Source organism: Pyrus communis, chromosome 3, assembly GCF_963583255.1.
Source record: "Pyrus communis chromosome 3, drPyrComm1.1, whole genome shotgun sequence".
NCBI classification, from domain to species: domain Eukaryota; kingdom Viridiplantae; phylum Streptophyta; class Magnoliopsida; order Rosales; family Rosaceae; genus Pyrus; species Pyrus communis.
In genome coordinates, this window is record NC_084805.1 from 25216987 (window position 1) to 25239891 (window position 22905).

At 37.6% G+C, this 22905-nt stretch overlaps 3 protein-coding genes and 2 pseudogenes across 3 annotated transcripts; 1 reads left to right on the forward strand and 4 right to left on the reverse strand.

Moving 5' to 3' along the window:
* Positions 1-5747: 5747 nt before the first annotated feature.
* LOC137728495 (F-box protein SKIP19-like) lies at positions 5748-9198 on the reverse strand. The gene is made up of 3 exons (XM_068467268.1): positions 9175-9198; positions 6669-6970; positions 5748-6192 (listed from the first exon to the last, which is right to left on the reverse strand). The coding sequence occupies exons 1-3, from the start codon at positions 9196-9198 to the stop codon at positions 5748-5750; spliced, it is 771 nt and encodes a 256-aa protein (XP_068323369.1).
* On the forward strand, positions 8939-10810 carry LOC137730331 (uncharacterized). The gene is made up of 2 exons (XM_068469398.1): positions 8939-9344; positions 9624-10810. Exons 1-2 carry the CDS (start codon positions 9254-9256, stop codon positions 10460-10462), a joined length of 930 nt encoding a protein of 309 aa, XP_068325499.1. The 5' UTR covers positions 8939-9253; the 3' UTR covers positions 10463-10810.
* A 264-nt stretch (positions 10811-11074) lies between these two features.
* On the reverse strand, positions 11075-16566 carry LOC137730354 (protein BREAST CANCER SUSCEPTIBILITY 1 homolog). The gene is given in 14 exon segments (XM_068469417.1): positions 11075-11431; positions 11564-11682; positions 11823-11988; positions 12103-12229; positions 12357-12454; positions 12539-12725; positions 12889-12989; positions 13120-14160; positions 14265-14378; positions 14500-14982; positions 15531-15646; positions 15744-15814; positions 15925-15978; positions 16305-16566. Coding segments are annotated over 14 exon segments (3093 nt in total). The 5' UTR covers positions 16364-16566.
* Positions 16567-17034: 468 nt separating this feature from the next.
* On the reverse strand, positions 17035-19223 carry LOC137730337 (pentatricopeptide repeat-containing protein At4g21065-like; annotated as a pseudogene).
* A 531-nt stretch (positions 19224-19754) lies between these two features.
* Positions 19755-22443, reverse strand: LOC137727702 (BAG family molecular chaperone regulator 3-like; annotated as a pseudogene).
* Between the last annotated feature and the right edge of the window lie 462 nt (positions 22444-22905).

Sequence of the window (22905 nt, forward strand, 5' to 3'; positions counted from 1 at the left end):
GTTTTTTTGAATCCGCAAGAACCAACTGCAGACTAAGTTAATAAGTACAAAAAAAATAATCTATGCGACGTCGTTTTGTGTGGATAATTTTTAATTAAACGACTCTTGGCTGCCCAAAAGACAACTGGGTTTTTTAAACTATCTTTAAAAGTTTTATGACCATTATCGATTCAAAAGAGGGAAACAACCCGTGATCCTTCAAACGTATCTGCAGACATCTTCATCTTGTTTGTCTCTAGAAGACCCATGTAGTGATCTGATAAAATCAAATCTCATCAAAATATTATAATATATTTCTAGTACCTATTGCTTCTGTTGCGTTGTTAATGATGTCTGCAACTTAAGGTATTTTCTGTTTTCCTGATCTCCCTTGTATTAATAGTCATATATATAGAGATATGTTCTGGGTTTTCAAACCATGATGTCGTACAATGCTTATGAAATATTTGCATTTTATTGACCCACATGCTATTTCTTTTGGTTTTTGTTTGATGTTTCAATTGAAATTGTGATCTGTTTAGTGGCTGAGATTCACAAATGAGTTGTTTAATTTGTATATGCTTTTTCATGACTATGAAAAAATTCATATATATGACGAAATTGATTCATCAGAGTTGTGAATTAAGTGAAAGTAAATTGAAATCAAGAACTTTTGGTTCTTCTATTGAGATTTCGTTTTGAACATGTCTGCAGTTTCACTCAAGACTCTCAATCTTACAACTGTGCCAATTCTCACTGGAGATAGTAATTACAAGAAATGAAGACGATAAATAGGTCTCTTACTGACTCTCACTCTCAATGAGTTTGACATTGCATTAGACAATCCCAAGCCACTAATGTTAACAGATAAGAGCACTAAATCCGAGAAAGTAGAATATGAGAAATGGATGAGAGCCAACAAAATTGCTTTATCTGTTATTTAGAGTGCAATGACTGACACGGTGAGGGGAGGGATAAAGAGACTTGATCTTGTAGTGGACTACCTCAAAGCAATTGAGAGCAAATTCAAGGAATCTGAAAAGGCAGAGATTAGTCAATACATGTCCATCTTGACAACCTACAAGATCGATGGAAACATTTCCATAAGAGATCATATCATGAGAATGACTGATGCAGCTGAGAAACTCAATTCAATGGATGTCTCTATTGGAGAAAAGCAACTTGTCTTCATGATTCTACAGGCACTTCCAGCAAAGTATAGTCAGTTAAAGGTATCTTACAATACTCAAGATAAGACTTGGACTGTGGATGAATTAATTGCTCAGTGTGTGCAAGAGGAATCTCGGCAAAGACAAGAGAAGGGCAAAGAGATTGAAGCTGTGAATCTTGTGCATCTTGGGAATAAGGAGACCACTAATGCTTCAGGTATGACATTTAAATCCCCTAATAATTCTGTTAAACCTAGAAGAACTGCTAAAAATACTAAATCCTCTAAATCTCACAATCTTAATGTTAAGCCTAAAGATGTTTCTAAAATCAAATGTCATCATTGCAAACTCAAGGGTCATTATAGAAAGGATTGTGAAAGATTTAAGGACTGGCTGAGGAGTAAAGACAGAACTGATGTCTATGTGTGTGTAGAGTCAAATTTGATTGAAATTCCTGCTAACTCTTTGTGGTTTGATACTGGATCTTCAGTTCATATAACCAACACATTGCATGGTTTTCAAAAATAAAAACTAACTAGTAAGGATTCTTATAATGTTTTTGTGGAATAAGGGTTAAGAGTTGCAGTTGAGGCTATTGGAATTGTGAAATTAAAAATGAAGTCCAGTTTTGTTCTTCAACTAAATGATGTTTTGTATGTCCCAGCCATGATAAGAAATTTGGTTTCTGCATCAAAATTAGTAAAACAAGGTTTTGGATTTATTTGTGATGATAACTGTGTGAATTTTTTCTAGAAAAATAAGAAAGATTGGACTGCTGTTTTACATGAGGAGTTATGGAAATAGATTACATTGTTGAAGAAAAACAGAGTTTTGTTCTAAATACTAATGTCAAAAGAATGCATGACACTGAGTTTTCTTATGACTTATGGCATAAAAGGTTGCGACATATCTCAAAGGATAGAGTTTTGCAATTAACCAAGTCAAATTTGATTCCTGCACTCGATTTTAAAAATGCAAAGGAATGTGTTGACTGCATGAAGGGAAAATTAACTAACACAAGAAACTTTGAGGCTAAAAGAAGTCAAAATCTCTTGGAAATTATCCATACTGATGTTTGTGGTCCTTTTCCTGTTAAAATCATATGTGGAAATAGCTATTTTGTGTTATTGATGACTTCTCTAGATATGGTTATACTTTTCTCATTAGTGAAAAATCAGCAGTACTTAATTGTTTCATAATCTTTAAGACCGAAGTTGAGAAACAACTAAATGGGCAGATTAAGATTGTGAGATTCAATAGAGGAGGAGAGTATTTTGGCAGGTACACTAAGGGTGGACAATAGAATGGGCCTTTTGCACTCTATCTTCAGCAACAAGGCATTATAGCACAGTACACCACACCTGGGACACCACAACAGAATGGTGTATCCCAGAGAAGGAATAGAACTCTTATTGGGATGGTTAGAGGCATGATATCAAGGTCAAGATTGCCTAGTTTTCTCTGGGGTGAAACACTCAAGACAGCCAATTACATTTTGAACCGAGTACCAACTAAAGCTATCAAAGGTACACCATTTGAAGCATAGACTGGCAGAAAGTCGAGCTTTGGACACTTTCATGTATGAGGATGCAAGTCTGAGGGCAGGTTCTACAATCCTAGTGAGAAGAAGTTGGATTCAAGAACAAACTTGCTATTTTATTGGATATTCAGAAAAGTCCAAAGGTTTTAAATTCTATTGTCCGCAAGCACATTTAAGAATTCAAGAAACTCATAATGCAGTATTCTTAGAAGATCAAGATGTATCTAGTTTAGCAGTTAAGGAATTTGAATTTGAAGAGATAAACCAAACTGCCATTGCCACTTCTTCAAGTGATTACATTCAAATTCTGATTTACACCAACCCCTTCAACCATAATTGAAGAAGAGGACACTCCAATGACTGAAAATAACTTGCAGCCACATATTGATGATCCTATAGAGACTGTAGATAAAGAAGTTCAACCACAGAGTGATCAACCTGTGCAACAACCATTAAGACAGTCAACGAGAACTAGAAAACCTACGATTTCCAACGATTATGTGTATCTTTAAGAAACTGAATATGACTTTGGGAAAATTGATGATCCATTAACGTTTCCACAAGCAATGTTAAGTCCTCAAGCAGCCTTATGGACAAAAAGCCATAGAGGAAGAACTGAAATCTATATCTAAAAACAATGTTTGGACATTGGTAAATTCCGATTCAAGCATCAAACCAATAGGTTGTAAATGGGTCTATAAGACCAAGAGAGATGTCGAAGGCAGAATAGAAAGATACAAGGCTAGGTTGGTGGCAAAGGGATTTGCACAAAGATAAGGAATTGATTTCTGTGACACTTTCTCTCCAGTCTCTTTAAAAGATTCTATGAGAGTAATCATGGCTTTAATAGCCTACTTTGACTTGGAATTACATCAAATGGATGTCAAAACAGCTTTTCTCAATGGAGAATTAGAGGAAGACATTTACATGCGACAACCAACTGGATTTGTTAAAAGGGGGAAGGATAACATAGTTTGCAAACTGAATAAATCTATTTATGGACTTAAACAGGCTAGTAGGCAATGATCTCAATTTTGATAGAGTGGTGACAACACATGGATTCAAAGAGAAAAAGCTAGATGATTGAATATATTACAAGTTCAAGGGTACCAAATTTCTTTCTCTGGTGCTATATGTTGATGACATATTGATAACAAGTTCGAATTTGTAGTTGTTACACGAAACCAAGAAAATGCTCAGTGCCAATTTTGAAATGAAAGATATGGTGGAAGCTCACTATGTACTTGGCATAGAGATAGTCAGAGATAGAAAAAGGAAGCTTCTAGGACTTTCACAAAAGGGGTATATTAAGAGAGTCTTGACTACGTTCAATATGAAGCATTGCAATTGTGCTGATGTTCCTGTGAATAAAGGTGACAAATTCTCTCGACAACAAAGTCCAAAGAATGAGTTAGAGAAAGAAAAGATGAAGATGAAACCATATGCCTCTCTAGTAGGTAGTCTAATGTATGCTAATATTTGCACGAGGCCCGACTAGCATTTATAGTTGGCTTACTTGGGAGAATTCAATCAAATCCAGGTAAGGCACATTGGGTGGCTGCAAAGAATGTTTTGAGGTACCTACAGAGAACAAAAGATTACTTGTTGGTATATGGAAGAGAGAATACACTAGAAGCAGTTCGATACACATATTTGGACTTAGCTGGGGACATGGATGAAAGGAAATCAACTGGGGATATATTTTTATGTTGAATGGAGGTGCTGTCTCTTGGAAAAGTGCTAAACAATCCATAATCTCTACTTCCACCATGGAAGCATAATTCATAGCATGCTTTGAAGGTATGAAGCAAGCGTTGTGGCTTAAAAACTTCATTAGTGAATTGAAGGTTGTTGATTCAGTTCAGAAACCATTGAGAATGTTTTGTGATAACAATGCAGCTGTGTTTTCTCAAAGAACAATAAAAGGACTTCGGCTTCTAGGCTAATGGATGTGAAGTTTCTTAAAGTTAGAGAGAAAGTAAAAGAAGGTGCCATTGTTGTGGAACATTTGTCCACAGATAAGATGATTGCTGATCCATTGACAAAAGCCTTGCCTAATGGGATTTTTAAAGCACATGTTTCTCATGTGGGAGTTGTCGATGCTTTTGATAAGTGGGAGTAGCTGATATTGTCGAGCTTCTGGAAGATAGCTTTAGGATGCTTTTTCATGAAGAAGTGTGCTGCAGCAATGTTTTCTGGAGGCTAGGTATTTTGGTTCATCTAGTTAGATTTGTTTGAATTTTAGAAGTTAGTTGAGGTTTTCTTTTGGTTCAATTAGTCCAAATAAATTTGTGATTAATTGTTCGTAGGAAACATTGTGATAATTCAATAAAAGCTCTTGAGTCAATTTTTGTTTTTGACAAAGCTATTGTGAGAATTATAATCAGTTGTTCTTTTGGTGAATGACTAAAGAACTTATGTTGTATTTTGGGCAATATGAGTGGGAGTAAACTTTTGGTTTGCTCGTATGCAGAGTCACTTTTTTGTGAACATGTGTTAGACTTTGTGATTTATAAGTTGATTCTGCACATTGTATTGTAGAGGAGATTATGAGTTCATTGCCTAGACACATGTTTTTAGTTCTGTGCTTTACTTGAGAAACATTGTTGTGAGACTTATGTGATAATTTTATGTTAATACTTTACCTTTTTTGAATCATACCCAAGTGGGAGAATGTAGGAATGTGAGTATGTTTTCACACGGTTTAGTTATTGTGGATTAACATAAAGAAGTCTCAATATGTTTATAAGAGTGAATCCTATTTGGTTTTGGATTAGAGCTCTGTTTTGGGACATGAGTTTAGTACTCATGATTATACAAGGATTTAGTTTCATATTCCTTGTAGGATTGTTATAGGCAGTCCGGAACTTGTAGTATAAAATCACAATCCCTACCCTCACAAAGGTATCGCTCATATTGTTCCAATAGCCTATAGGTTGGAGAGTATTGTGCTTTGCTGAGAGAAGAAGGTTGTGTATGGCCTCTACATCCACAAACATGTCTGCAGGTATGCTTCAGTCAACATGTTTTGTATCTTATTTGCTTCTTGTTTACACAGTTCAAGATTTGTGATTTACTTGATCAATCCTTGTGTTCCTCTTGACTATATTGAATACTTGTTTATTCTTACATTCAACACATCTTTTTCCCAAATCTGCGCTCAGATCTAGATTCAAACAATGGCGCAAATCCAGCGACTCAAGATGTTGACAACAATCAACAATTTCTTTCAATCCCTCATTAGTCAGTTGATTCCCGAAAAGTTGGAGGTGGTGCAAACCATGCATCGCTCGAGCGATAGCAACCGAATCGCAATCTGTTATGTGATAAGGAATATCCTCAAGCTTATTCAACTCATCATCTCTGAATCTGTACCACCGGGCATTCATTTTGAATGATTTCAAAAGCTCCTCTAACAGAGGAAGATTTGGAGCCACTTTACTCAATCCCTCATCTGATAAGTCCCGGCAACACACGAGTCGCAAGCATCTGATGCCACGCCAACTATTGAAATTTTTTAGATTAGTTAGTTACTTAGACGCACAAAAACAGTACACCCAAAAATTCTACATCGACATATTTAGTCGAAAGGAAATTTCAACATTTTTGTACTAGATTCAGATATCACCTAAAATGGTATAAAAATGTGATATAAAAACAGGGTATGAATAGCATTACTCAAACTCAAATGCAATTTTATGATTTTCTGCCAAACAAAATATAAAATGCTTTTTCCAAAAGCAATTCCAGTCTACGTGTAAAAGTCTTTATTATTTATTTATATTTGGATTAATGCAAGTAAATTATGGATCCAGGTTGAACAACTCAGTAAATACGCCTTTCAAAAACTTGGGAAATTACCATAGCAAAACATATATCTCACATTCGACCCCAAAAATATAAAAAATAAAAAATAAAAAATAAAAAACATATATCTCACCAACCCAACATTTAACAAGCAACGAATATTAATAAAATACCTATCAGTGATATACTTAAGGAGATCATCGGTGCCGAAGTGTTCGACATTGATATAGACCGGAGTACCGCAGCTGCGATCAACGGCAAGGTGGCACATCTTCTCCAAGTTGTACGGCATCTCATCGAGATCACCGTCATTGTGCATGTCGATGGTGCGCCACATGAGAGGCTGGTTCTTGCAGATGTTGCGCCAAGCCCCTCTGAACGCTCTCCAAATCTCGATAGCTCCCAGTCGAGACAGTATCAAAACGGTGACGTCCTGTGGAAGTTCCAACCAGTTCCGCGTTTTGCCTCCGGGGTTCTGGATTTGGATTTAAAATTAAGGCGGAGGATTTTCTTGTTCCTTCTCTTGCCCATCAGGTTTTTCTGCTGTTTTGGTTGCTAGTAAAGTTTTCATGGAGTAAGATTCTCTCCTCTTCTAATCTTTCTTCATTTCCATCCCATTCTATTTAAACGGTTGTGATTATGAAAGATTACGACACGTATACATCTTGTTTTGAATTTTTTATATAGACAATAAAACAAAAAGAAGAATGTAAGAGGAGGGGATAGAAGAGAATGATAATAAAAGAGAGAGAATCATACTCCTAATTTCATATCTTCATAGCAGATAGTGTCGAAAAGCAGTTCCAGAAGGTAGACGACAAAATGTCACCAACGGTCTTATATTCGGAAGGACTAATATTCAAAACTTTGGTAAATTAATCAGGATCTCGTTTTTTTTTTTATTAATTGTGCAATGGACCTTCAACTTTTTTCTGAGTTTAATTTTGTTATCTAAACTTTTATATTAGCTTAAAAAGTTTCAAAATAGTGGAATTCTAGTGAAAAAATTACCGGATTTGCGTAGTATGTGAAAACAAATTTTTAAATACTGTTTTATTGTTGAATGTAAGTTGTTTTGGCAGCCTTAGGGTTTCGAAGACAAGACCAGAAAAGGGTTTAAGTTTTACAACGGCTAGTTTTGTTTGAGTTATAACTGCTAGTTTTTGGACAAGTGTAGCATGTAGAATTCTAGTCACTTAGAACAAGTGTAAGGCTAGGATAAGTGAAGGGCTGAGATTAACAAATTCAGCTGTTGCCTCCGAGGTAGTGTACCTCTGCAATTCTTGCAGATCAGAATTTTTGTCCAAAGACGATGTTTCTATGAATGAAATAACAGTGCAGCAGCAATGTTTGCTCACTGAAATTCTAGCCAAAATTCCCTTGTTTTGTTTTTGTTTTGCATCACAGCTTCTGTCTAAAAAATCCAAACTTTAACATTTATTTTTTTCCTGGAAAGCTTCAAAATATGCTAAGTATTACAAGTATTTTAGCTGTTAGATTTGATTTATTCAAATGTTTAGATTTTTTTTTTTCAATTTCAATCATTCATTCCCGTATCATTCAATACTACGTAGTATTGAAGAAAATTCCCTAGTGTTGGTCAAACTCAAAGTTAGGGTTACGGTTAAGTAATATGAGGCTCTGACTTGCATTTGCGCCGGACCCTAACTTTATTTAAACGAATAGATATCTTATAAGTATACTTTTTGTGTATTTGTGATTAGGTACACTGTTCTGTGGATCTGTTTTGCCAAAAGAAGAGTTAGAATACAAATTGTGGCGTTAATGGTGTTCAACTTCACATGTATGGGATGTGATTGGGAGATATGATTCCATTATTGGTCAACAAGGCACGACTAGGGTGGAGATAAGGTAACATGCTTTTGGGTGGACTCTTTTTTTATTATTATTATTTTTTTTAAGGAATTATTATTATTATTATTATTATTATTATTATACTTCATATTCTCCTCATTTCTCGCTAAACCACAAAATACGTCAGTTATAATTAGGTATCAAACTCGTTATTCATGCGATTTAAAACTAACACATATTACTTTTAAGTAGAAAAAAGTATCACTCAAGACTGTAATGTTAATTACAATCTGGTTGGGTTCTGTTTATTTTTCTAGTTTTTAGTTTTTTCTGCATGCAAATTAGCTAGAGAGAGAGAGAGAGAGAGAGAGAGAGGGAGGGAGCTGATTCTCATTTATGAAGGTGCAAACAATAACAAAAGGAAGACTAATTAACTTGACTGCATGGGAAGTGGGAACTACTCCACCCATTTTTTGTGTGATAAGAAGTCAAAGCATCCAATAGCCAAAGAAAATGTCAAACCGTCACCGATAATTCCGCATGATTTACAACCAAGAACCAACAATTCTCCCAACGAGCCAAAACCAACGACTCGCATCGAATAATAATATTACAGACAGCTTTTGAGGAACGTCAAACAAACAGAAGAAGGAAGGTTTTGTTTTCCAACAGCTAGAGAGGAGAGAGAGTGCAAAAGCAGTCTCTCTTTTTGGATCTCTCGAAATATTTTATGTTGTTAGTAAATTATAAGGGCATAATTTTAATCAAAACAAACACTAAACAACCTTTTGATTAATTAATTAATCACTTCTTCTGTTTGATCTTTGATATATCCTCCATTGTATCATATAGATTCATACTTACATCTTGTATAGTCTGTAGCTCCATTCCGTTCCCCCTGAGGATCGAAGGATCGGTTTTTATCGTGTTTATCTGGTTGAATATGAACCCGATTCGAGCATTTTCATCTCCTGCAGTGTTGCCAGCTTCTTCCACAGCTTCTAAAGAACGCCTAGAAGATCATAGTTTTGATGGTAATCTATACATACATATACATTATATATATAATTATATGTAAGTATGTTTATGTAGAAGATTGTTGCTGAAGAAATCTTAATTTTTCAATGCTTGTATTTTCTAATCATGAAAACTAAATCACTGCAAAATGACATGTATTGTGTGTTTTTCTAATTTCTGAATTAAGACAACAATTTTTCCTATCTCATTCTTTTGTGAAAAAATCACAATAAAATTTTTGGAAAAAGGATGCAATATGTACTGATTTCTGTGTAATCTTTTTCTTCTTTGGTTAGGCATTGCCACCAATGTGAAGTTATTATTAAAGCTAATCCAAGAGCAAAACGAGGCCTGCACAAAAGACAATGATGACAGGAAGATGCAAAGGGTGGCGGGAATGATGACAATAATTGATGATGTTAAAACCCGGATTCAGAAATCTCAAACCGTTAAGAGGAGAGCAGAGCTCCGGCGATGCAATACAGATCTTAGGCCAAATGTTCCGAGGGACAAAAGGCCTCCGGAGCCAGTAATTGATGAGAAAGAAAGGTTGAGAAGACAACTTAGCGCGAGCTTGGCAGCGCGAAAGAGCCTAGAAATAATGTGTTCAGGCTTGGGAAAGGAGAAGGAGATTATTGCATCGGAGCTTGCGAGAAAGGTTCAAGAATTGACTGGGATGGAGGAACATATCAACGATCTTCGAGCGCAAAACGAGATGTTGTTGGCAAAAGTACAAGCTTGTGCAGCAGAGCACAAGGAGAAGAGGTGTGCCGGTGGTGGTGTAGAGATTCATGGGAATGCAGCACTCCAGGAGCGAAACAAGGCACTTTCAGAGCAACTTCTTAAGTCCCTTGATGGGTGTAGATCCTTAAAGAGAAAGATCAAAGACGCACAAAAGGAAAACAATGGGATGCACTCGACCATGGAGGAGATGGGGGTGGAAGTTCAAGGAGGCCTAGAACGAATATGCGCACTCAAGCAAAAGATTGTCACAAGCAATGAACAAGCAGCAGATATCGAAGAGGAGATCTCAGCATTGGAGCATCTGTTTGAGAGCTTCAGTATGAAGATTTCGAAGCATGGGTCGAAGAAAGGTGAAAGTGCAAAAAACAACACTGAGATCGACACTACCTAATTCACCTCCTGTTGCATGAGAACAAAGGGTGACTAGAAACCAGAAATGCCTGGTCTCTCTACTTTTGCGGTTTTGTCAGTCTGTCTTTCGGTTGCCAAGACACGAAAACAACTAAAATTTTTCGAGTTTATATAATAAACGAGGGAAGCAGTTGTAATGTGTCAGAAGTAGAAGTGATTTAGTGATGTTGCATATTTGTTGTTCATGTGCAATTGACTAGTTCAGGTTTCTAGGTTGCATCTACCATGGCCCGAAGAGTTGTATAATTTTGAGTTTTCTTCTCATTTCGTTGTTCATCCTGGATAACAATAGTTGATAATGAAGTGATGTATATTTGAATCTGTGTGGAATCGCTTATTAATTTTAATTCTCGCATTCTTTTGTGAAGCAGAGCTTCGGTAACTAGTCAGCAGCTGCATCACACAATAACTGCTCAGCACAGATTTGATACAAGAAATTCCCAAAACTTGGAGTTGTACATTGAAAGGATTAAAAACCACAATTGATTGGAAGCAACGAAGAATTACGTAATCATTTATGTTTACGGTTTTGAAATAAGAAACTGGATCTGGAGAAGTTATAAACATGTACACGACTTCTGCAGTATGTATACTATTTGGAATCAGAGAGATTTTGTAACTTGCAGGCAGCAATGGAGTTCAATACCCATGTGTTGCTTGCTACCTTGGCTCCAGCGGAGGTGGCCAAAGCCTTTGCATCAGCCTGCCTAGTGTTGAAAATTGTACTCTTCTTGCTGCAATGATATTGGTCAGGTAGCTCGAGGCTGTAAATTATGAAGGTTTGACATTTGGGGGAACCGACTGACAAGGCTCTTGGGCCCTCTGGAACAGGTTTTCTTTGCAAAATCGTTCCTCCAGCAGCTATTACAAGGTCTTGTAAATACCCCTTGTATGAAGGTCTGAAGTTTCCCATGAAGTAAAACTTGAACCCCTCAAAAAGCTTTGGTTGCTGCATCCAAAAACAGTTTGTTAAAATTAAGTGTAACCTATTTATGTACTGAACAAGATTAACAATGCATATGGTGAATCCATGAAAATTTAAAGTTTTCGTGATGATAGTTAAAGTCGAGGATAAGCTAACCTTGTCCTTCAGCCTTAGTCTACCAAGTCGAGGACCATCCCTGATTCCATAAATGTCAACGTTGATTTCATAAGGCTCCTCATCAACTAGTTTCATTGCTTCTGTGCAAGCATTAATCCCTGCACAAACAGACGGACAACGAATTATCAGTAATGTGAACATGTATATCAATATCTCATTTCGGCTTCTGTACTCCATTACAATTTTAAAGTCCAAGTACTTGAGGGAGAACATTTAAAACAGAAACAGTAATACTCACACTCCACACTCAGAACCCACTTCCCCTCCAAGATACCCATCAAAACCTTGAGGGTTCTTCTGCATGCTCCATTTTCATCTGTCGATGCAATAATATGTGTAACACTAGAATCCCAATTCTTCAAAACCGTAAGTCCAGATAAACTTTCAAATCCAGAGACAGACTCCTGCAGTTCAAACCAGCAAGGATTAGTGAAATAATTTAGAACATTTCGATTTTGAAAAGGGAAAAAAAATGAAAAAAAAAGAACAAAGAAAAGCATTCTAAGCAGCTCTTTTACCCTCTCTGCATTTGTGAGAGATGAACAACAAAGAATCAATTTCTTGGATGATCCACAAAACTTCTGATCTGGGGGGATATTGCTGTCTTGTTTAGCAACAACTTTAGGACATTCAATATTAGGTTGTCTATATTGACAAAAAGAAAATATTAGGTTGTCTATAATAGAGAAAGAAAGAGGCACAAATGAGAATCTTAGAAAATCTGAGTTTGCATGTGGTAAACTTTAGATATTCGAGGAAAAGTTGTACATACTTTCTAGGATTGCTCTTTTTCCTCCTTGCTTGAGATCCAGGGCTTTCATTTGGCAACTTGGAGGAGGCATGAATGGGGCATAACATAACAAAGTTATCCTGAATCAACACAATGGGAATTAGAATACAGCATGGAAAATGAAAACATTACATGGAAATAGCACTTCTTTTTGTTATACATACAGTATCCCAGCGACATTGAGGCATCAGCTTTGCACAGGTAACATGAAAGCTCCTACGACAACTCTTCTTGCAGCACCCAAGAGCAGCTCCTTTGATTGCGCAGCAAGAACATTTAATTTTACGACTCCTAGTTAATTCAGCTTCAAGATTAATAGCCATATCATCTTCAAAATAGATATTAGGAGCCCTGCACATATTTTTGAGCATTTATAAGATGTGAGTATCTACAGAAAAGCTTGTGTAAAAAAATTTGTTTCAGTCCTGAAATTTATTCAGTTAAACACAAGATTAATTATAAACATAATCATGTTTTTGGCTAATTTTGTAGAATATCTTTTTTTTCTTTGTACCATTCGGCGCAGGTCCTGTGTACATGTATAACCTTGAGTCCTCCATCGTGATCCGCAGCAACAGGCTTGCCATTACAATAGTGGACTATCTCTCCAGAAGCCTGTAATTAGAATTTCGATGGTAACAAATGTCAGCTTTGAATTGTAAAGGTAAATTTTATGTGCAGATGAGTAGGGTTTCTAAATTATGAGTCATCCAAAAGGATATAAAGGGAAGGGAGTGAGGAAGACCTCTGATTCTTCTGATGAAAGACAGAAAGCACACTGGATTTTACTAGGAACAGCCTCACATCTCTTCAAAACCACATTGGTAAATGAAAGAAGCTTCTGCACTGGTGATTGATCAGTTAAAACATCACGATTGTCCTTGCTCTTCTCAGTGGTTTCATTTCCATTTTCGTTAACATCCCCATGACCTTCTCCAATCTCAACAGAAGTATCATCCTTTGAGTTGCCATCAGAAGAAGCTTTCAGCTTTTTCTTACTTTTCAGTTCTTGATCACCTGACTTGGCTTTTCTAGCAAGTTTTCTGGATTTATTTCTGGATTCAGAGGCTTTCTGGTTATCATCTGTGGGAAGATTTGTAGGAGACAACTCAGTAGGAGTAACCTTATTTGCTTGCTTGTGTATTTCTGATACATCCTCAAGCATTGTCTTTTTCATGGAGACCATCTTTTGTATTTTTGACCTTACTGGCCGGTCAATCTTGTTCTTGTCACTGACCTCCTCATAGATATTTCCAGCCTTCTTACTGGATGGTTCATCACTGCCAGCATTTTTTCCTATTGAAGTAGGTGATTCAGTTACCCTATTTTCATCACCATTAATTCGACTATCAGCTCTGGTAGAGAGGACATGAACATTTTCAGATGTGGGCTTGGTTACAACAGATGAATGTTCCTTCTTACTCCTTTTGTGAGTCTTAGCTAAAGAACCACCATTATTCTCACATGCTTGTTCTTCATAAAATACCTTAGATCCCTTTGAAGTGACATTAATATCTGTTCCTGGATCTGTATGGCTTGTAGCACATTTTCTTTTCGTGAGATTCCTTGCCTTCCTACCTCGCTTGTCGGATTTATTACTAACAACTTCGTGACTAACATCTTTAGTTCCAGCAGTGGGAAGCTCTGGCATAAAATCCATATTTCCACTACTTTTTTTGTTTCTTTTAGACCTTGCACTTTTAGCAGAAAGTTCATCTGATTTCTTGTTTTGTGAGACTTCTTTTGGTTCCTTCTCTTGAACTCTATCGAGTTCATCATCTGCAAGCTGCGTTTCAATTTCTTTAGATTTTTCGTGCAAATTTGGAGGACTAGACAATAATAGAATTTGTAGAAGGGAGAATTACATATGAAGTAAAAACGAGCTGATACCTGCATCTCAGAAGGACTTGGGAAGAGTTCAGGAGAGCAAGCTCTTTGTGTCCATTCAAACATTTCACTATCATATAGATCTGCAGCATTAGAAGATGTGTCGTGCACTTCTCCCTACATGAGATTATCAACAATTAAGATAACTTTATGGCATCATCTAAATAAATTATATGCATTTTTTGAATTGCCTGATGAGTGAAATGATAAACTTGCATTCATTTCAAATGTATAAAACAGGTTATACACTTACCGGTGGGGACCTAACAGAATTTTCATCATCAGAGTCTTTGATATCACTGAATGTGGGAACATTTGGAGATGGAAGATCACTAAGTTGATCACCGGAAGAATGCTGACTCAAATTTTCTACATCTTTGTCATTCAACCAAAAGAAAGGTGAAAGAACCAGTTCTCCCTTCTCATTTAGAACAGGCTTCTCCTTCAGTGTTTTTGAACTCTGCTTCGCTCGATCAGCCATTAAATCACCTTCTAACTTTTCATGGCAGGTTGGGGTTTCTGAAAGAGGAGACTGTGGAACCTGGACCCTTTTCTTGTTTGGAAATGAAGGTTTAATTGAAATAGAACCAGAAGTTTCCAGGTTGGCCTTAGCTTTCCTGGATCTTTTTCCTCTTAAGGTTTTCTGTTTCTGAGCTCTGTCCTGAAACTCAGGAAGATCTTGCTCGCCGTGGCTAAAGTCATCTTCAGCATGATGTTTTCCGTCAGTAATAAATAAAAGCAAATCAAATGGAAACAAAAAAAGTGCACATGTCAAACTATAGTGTATATAAAACCAAAAAGCTAAAAACCACCTAGAAGGCTAGAAGTGTATCTTAATATGATTGATGTGCTATATGCTGAAGATTGAGAAACTTCAGGTATGATAGGATATAATCAAATTGTGCAAATGATGTCAATATCTTGCACTCTACTGACAAAAGTAAAATATTTCCAGACTGATGCATCCACAATGTATTGGCTCAACTCAACACAACAGTAACGTTGTGTTGCATCCTATCTCCTCCATTATTTTACGAAAATAAAAGTTAGAACATTTGAACACATTACATTTTAGGAATTAACAGTTGCACTATGAACAGCAGGAACAAAACTGAAGTCCCAGTAACTAAAATGCTGGTATTGATACTTTGATTACACTAAACCTGTATGCAAATTGCAAATGAAACTATTGCATATCTGTTGTTTTAAATAGTACTCATAAATTTTATACTGCAACGTAACATTCTCAAATGCATGTACATAAATAATACCTGATGATTTAGTTCGGGGTGCATTCTGAGTGACAAATATATTAATTCCCAAATCATCTTCCATGCTCTTGTAAATACTAACCAAATTATCCATGTGAGGAGCCGGGCGAACCTCTAAAACAAAAATTAAAGGTAAGAATAATGGGTTTCACATAAAACAATGGTACCTTCAAACTCTTCGGCACAAAAATAAAAGCATCATGATTCATACCTCTACGCCGATAGGGGATTTTACAAACAGGACAATTGGAACCCGATTTCATCGACTTCACAATACAAGAGCTGTAAACAATAAGCAAACATTGGCAATAAGTTCAAGCACATTGCAACTATTAATGCAGCCGAATAAAACCTAATATTTACGTTCAGGTAGCAATGAAGGAGGAGGTTACTTGCAGAAGAGATGATTGCAATTGAGTGAAACCGCAGAACTCAGTAGACTCAAACTGCAAAACAGATGGGGAAAAATCGAACCCATTAGCGGAGTGAAGAGAAATATCAAATCTTTATACAAATTCTAGACAATATCATGTAAAGGGTCAGTTTGGCTGCCGAGAAAATTACCATAGTTTAGAAATTACCGCATTTCTAATACCATAATTTGGGATTATTCAGATGGGTCTTTTGCATTTCACGTATAACAAGAACAAAAAGAAAGCGAAGGGCACAAAACTGGTTTTCTTTATCTAGGTTATTTTCCATAATTTTCCATCAAATAAACAAATCTTAACACATATAATCGGAGTATTTGGGTATAGAGCGAGAGAGATACCAAATGGGGCACTTGAGTTCTCTGCCCATCTTCTCGAGGTGGGGCGGAGGAGTCTCCATTTTCCTTTGCTGTTTCCTTTGATCAGAGAGATTGGTCGAACGCAGCAGCAGATCTAGAAGAAGACGATGACGGAGAGTTTTGGCGAATGTTTGTTTTTCTTCGAATATGTTGGGGAAGATGAAGCTTCGTTTTGAAGCTTCGGCGTTTGAAATTAAGCCGCCAAAATCTCCCGAGCTTACGCGCTTCGTCTTCGCACTTTGGCGGTTTTTTCAAAATTTTCGACTTTGGGGCTTGTTTGGATTAACGGATTGGAATGCACTATTTCCTCTCTTCTTTTTTATCTTGACCATCAATTTTACTTTTATTGTTCAATCTGACGGTCATGAAACTAGAAATGTGTGTTTGAGATGAAAAAGGTGTGCGAAAAACACTACTCATAAGAGCCTATACCATTTTCTTATATAAATTGTTGTATCATTATTTAATATAATTTTTTTTATTATAAACGAAATTTATCTAAACTAGAAAGAGAGAGTAGAATTTAAACTTCAAACGTAATGTGTTGAAGAAAAAGGCTCTAACCAACACTTGCATAAACTTTCTTTTTATAGGCATTGCCAAAAGAAATTTCATCAGTTTTAAATAGTTATATATGCAAAAGAAAAACCATATAGGAAGAATATTAACAATTTAGCATAAACTTCATCATCAAAGGCGATTACTCTTATTAATTAAGGGGAAGGGGAGTTTCGAACTTGAGTTGCAGGGTAGAAACACAACACTCTATCTACTAAAATATTGGAACACGTACAAAACTAATGTCATAAAAAGACTGCTACCAAAAAGCACACTAGAAAGCATCCCTTGTTTTCCAGGATTGATAGTTTTCCCACGCACCACAGATTGGCAGCAAATGTCTGCAAAGTCCAGGCAAAAAGCGGCCAAACTTTGCATGTCAAATGCAAATCTTCAGTGGCAGCTTCATCCATCCCTTGCCGTGCGGCTCGTGCCACACCTCTTTATCGTTCGAGGTTGAGAAATATGAAACAACTTGCTGCAGATGTTACCAGTAGTCTCTTCAAGAACAATTACCATCTCTAAAATGGTGAAACCAACTATGATCCCTCACAACAATCTCTCGGTCATAAACCTTCGATATGAGTTTAATTGCAAGATGACAATCTGCGCAAACTCTCAAATTCTTCCAAATCCTAATCGGCATCCCTGGTGCAGTATTAAGGAGCATAAATGCAATTGCGATCTTTTCACTATGATAGGACAAAGCATTTACTTCTTCCTCCTCCTCTATGTCTGCAAGAACATTTGTTGTATGAGGCACATACCCTTCCCGTTTCAACAATCGTGTGATATCTGCTAGCGTTGCGTATATCTCTTCACTTTGTGGATGAGATCTGTCACCCATAGTGAACTCAAAAATACAATTCCTCAGCTCAACAATACTGTATCCGGGAGTTTTCCTCACCCCTTCACTAAACATTGTCCTCCTCACCTTCTGACCATCTAACCAACGGCGTTCAGATGCGTAGAGATTGGATAGGAGCACATAATCCCCACTATGTACGGGCTCTAACTCTCGAATGTGCGCTCTTGCAGTCTCTCCAAGGGTGAGCTGCCCGTGTATCGTGCACGCTCCTAATAAGGTCCTCCAAATAACAGCATTTGGCTGCACAGGCATATTCATAATGTATTCGTATGCTTCTTTTACTAAGCCTGCTCTACCTAATAAATCAACCAGGCAACCATAATGTTCTATTCTCGGTGAAATTCCATACTCCTCTTTCATCATTCGAAAGTAATTAAACCCTTCATCGACCATCCCGCAATGGCTGCAGGCATACAATACGCCGACAAAAGTGATCTCAGTAGGCACCAATCCCTCTCCTTTCAGCTCTTTGAAAAGCTCAAGTGCTTCAACACCAAACCCATTAACAGCCAACCCAACAACTAAAGCAGGCCAAGAAACCACACACCTTTCGTCCATCGCTTCAAACACCTTCTGCGCCTCTCCAATGCTTCCACACTTTGCATAAAGATCCAGCAGCGCATTCATAGCATGCGAATTCTCCGTCAATCCCACCTTCAACATATACACATGGATCCTCCTACCCAAAGCCAAAGTCCCGATCTCTGCACAAGCAGACAACAAGCTAACCATGGCGAACCCATCCGGCTCAACACCCTCCAAACCCATATCCCTGAAAACAGTCAAAGCCTCGTTCGGCCTCCCGTTGAAAGCAAACCCGCTAATCACATAATTCCAAGCCTCGTTCGGTCTCTCTCAGACATTAATTCAAACACCTTGTGTGCACTCTAGACGTCCTCACAACAAGCATACACATGAGGCAATGCATTCTTAACAAACAATGACTCAAACCCATTTCTAATAACAACATAATGTATCCTCTCACCCTCTCTAACATCCATCAACTTAGCCACAGCCTTCAACAGAAAAGGGTAAGTGTGTGTGTCAGGGTGCACAGAACTTTGATTCATTTGGTGGTAAAGTTGGATGATAGGAGCTCGGTTCTGACTCTCAGCATAGCCTCTGATCATGGTGTTCCATGTGAACACATTGTGATTTTTTATTTGGTGGGCATAGGAAATTGGGGCAGAGAGAGAGACTATGGAGAAGATGAGGTGCTTGCCCATGTCTGGGTTGCTGAGTGGGAGTCCATGCCTTATGGAGAAGGCATGGATTTGCTGCAGTTTGGACTTGGAGGATGCACAGCATTGCAGGAGAGCAATGCATTTTTGGAGAAGGTGGGTAATTGGGGTTTGTGGGGAAGTTTGTGAGAAGGGCGGAAAGGAAAAGATGTGAGATTTGGGGTTGTTGGTTAAGGTTGTTGAGAACTTATGTGCAAAAGTTGGGTGGATGAGTGTGGAATGCTTAGGGAGCATTAGATCATGTTTGTGTAAGAAAAAATGGGGTTCCTATGGCTTCAAATGATAAGTAGAACCCAACTCATCCTTATTCTAATCAGTACGTGGAGAGATTCTTCAGAGAACTTTAAGTGGGATGCTTGATTAGGACAATTCTCGTATTGGGTGAGAGTAGTTTCGTGGTTGATACAAAAATACTTGAGGTACCATATTTATACTTAATAGAATCTTTTTATGTAAGACATTTATTCACATTCTCACAATCAGTACCCATGCCCGATTCATTATTCATGTCACTTGAAACAAGCTTCACGTCCAAAGAGACCATTACTATACTTGTAATCACGTCATATAAGTGAAACATTATATTCCCTCGGTCGTGCTCATTAAAAATTGCCTTGAATTAAAACCATGGCTTCATGGAGAACTGCATGTCCACAATACTCGGGCAAAGTAGAATATCAAAGTGCTGCGACAAAACTGCATTTATCAAAACTATGTGACTGATCATTACCAACGCCTATTGGCAATGTTCATATGGAAGAAGAAGATTTAAGTACAGACAGCTCACTCGTGACTGCGCTCCGATCTCGAGCTAATTGCATAAAACGAATGAGCGAAGAAGATGAAGAAAAAGAGTGACGGTGATCGTGAAAGTTTAATCGAAAAACTCCCATTTAGCTGTGGTTGGAGGAGGGTCGAAAGTCGCCCACTAGGTTGTCACAACAACAGGCTTTACCTCTGCATTTGATATCTTCAGCATATCCAGACTTTCAACACATTTCTGCACCCCCTTGCCCTGGAAAAAGCAACTTCGAATTAGAGTTCCGTTTTGGATTAAAGCCTTTATAAACTACTACAACGAGGTGGCACACTGCCTGACCAACTGACCTAACCAACATATGCGGTTAAAGCCTTGAATACATGATCGCTGAAGATATATTATCACGTGCAAATTCTTTTGAGCAGAAGCATCTCCTTCTGCAGAAATGTTGTCCAGTTTGATTGCTTGTCTCATGAGCATCTCAATTAGTGTGGCTATCTGAAGTTCTGGTACTTTGACACCATTATTTAATATGGATTTTTCAATTGCCGAGACCTGTGAAAGCGAAAATTAATTAATTAATATTCATATGGTTGATTATCTAACAATTTTTCATGGTTAAACGTATGCATGCATGAGAAAAACACATCTATGGTGCTCTATAATATATTTGGAATTTTCAGTCATTAGATCTTAATTTTTATGTTTTGATCAAAGATCTAACGGTTAAAAAGTTCAGAGTATCTGATAATCCAAAACACTATAGACAATCCAGCATATGAATCCTTAGAGATATGCAATATAAGAAAAACTTCTAGATTCCGAATTAAGGGATGTGGGAAACCAATCGATCAGTTTTCTCACATCCCACGAATGGAATCCTACGAATGTAAACCATGGTATTTCCAACAAATGAGTAACTTATAAGGTTCAAGCAAACATACCCTAATACAATGGACAGTAGTTCAACTGATTTATAATTATATATCACTAGGAAATGCACATCAAAATCAAAACTTTATACTTGTAAGAAGCTTAAATACCAAAACAATTGGCTTACAATCCCTAATTATGATCTAAAGCTTGTAATGTGATCCAAACTTCCAAACCATATTTACCAAGTCAATTACATGATTCAACAACCGCACCAACCAAAGGTTCACTCACAGTTTCAACTGGGCATTCACCAAATCACCACTTAATGACTCTATCATGTTTTCAAACCACCACTTAATGGTGAGAAACTTATATGAAATTGTGAGACCAACACACTAATAAGATGGTATTTCAAGTCTATCGTGAATATTTCTAGGCTTTTAATTTTATCACGTTATTCTGTCAATAGGTTAAACTACTACTATATTAACGCATTAGTTGCATGTAAGTTTTCTACTCTGAAACCTTTACAAAGCAATTATGTTTAGATAAAAATATTTTTCAATTAGCCCAAAACACAAGTCGGTACGTCATATATCTGAATCATCGAGTCTAAGGACTCCATCAAACCCAAACTTGATGGTCAAGATTCTACACTCCAAACCCAACTGTCTCACCCACTTTTGACCGAATCATCACACTCCCCTCCAACGGCTGACCTTACTCCATACTATTTTTGTCCTACCAAAGAACAATCCAACATAAAACACACACATTACAAAAACAAAATGAACAGGGATCAAGTGACGAAGTGGAAGTTTGCGTTTTGCTCACCTGCTCCGCGAGCTTGTCAACCTCCATGGATTACGTCCAGTATGGCGCGATGTGCGGTCTGGATCTTGGCATTCCTACGCATCTCAACGGCCCTCCTCTCGATGCTCGCTGGGTCCTCCATCAGTACGACTTTTGAACGGCCTTTGACTCCGCACATGTCCAAGTACTCGCCGTTTTCGCGCTCTTTTCCTCTGAATAGCAGCCTCTCTGCTTGCCAGGCTGTAGCCCTGTCTTCGCCGTAAGAGCCTTCAACTCCCCTGTAGAGTTTGGTTTCGGTCAACTCCCTCGTCTATTTACCATTATACCCTCACGGTTCGCCACCACCCTCCACCACGAACATTGCAAGTAGCGTATTCTAATCAGAATAATCTGTGAAGCAGGATGCTATTGTGGCGGCATTTTAAAGTCAATTATCGATTGTTATGCTAGTTCAAAGCATGACAATTAGGGCAAAGTACCATCACAATAATGCTCCACCACCGACATTGCATCAAATCAACTTTCCCTCCATATTATGTGTAATGTGGTGTCATGGTGTCGTTATTACATGTCAATCACTCACAACTATGTTGACAAATTCAAAGCATAACACTGCGTGATTGACTTGGAATTCGACGACAATAAAATTATGTAATGTGTTTTGTTGCGAGAGAATGCGACAATAATTCATAATTTTCCTCCATTTTCTTGGGACGTAGACAGAAAGCAAAAAACAAAACACAAAATACGAAACGTTAGATAAATGTCATTTTTACTTAATGTGGACTGAGCGCTGGCCGACATCTCGTAATGGAGAGCACCGAATGAAATCCGGAGACACAAATTCGGAGCCGGAGCGTCGGATTTCTCTCCTCTTTTCTGGACCAGCATTCCTTCGGGCCTCATTTCCCACGCAACTTCCTTGTCCCTCGACGTCAAGGACTGCGTCATATTATCACTGCTATCCCCCGCTCTGCCTTTCGCATTGGACCTCCACTTCATCATTTTTCCGTTTAGGAAATTCGACTGAAATTATTCGGGAAAATGTCTCAGTCGACGCGGGATTTTTTCTGGAAAATATCTCTCAACGGCATGAATTAATGCGCTGTTTTTTGTCGACGCTTACAGGATGTCGTGATACGTGACACGTGATCCATGAGGGGAAAATACATGGGAGATTTTTTTACGAATGGGAACGTGACACGTGTCTTGATGACCGACAGTCGAAGGAAGAGAAGTGAAAACAAGGTCCACTTTTCTCGTTTACGTTGACACGTGGGCAATGGTAATTGGAATTCTTAATATGTGGGGTCTACGGTTTCGTTTTTCATTGGTATACTTAATTAGTGAGATAAAAGCAAAGGAGATTAGGCCTTTGACCAATCGTAATCTTTCTTCGTGACTTTTGAGGGTGGTCCGTCCATCATGTAGCAATTGGCTGAAAACCGTTAAATTTTTAGAAAAATT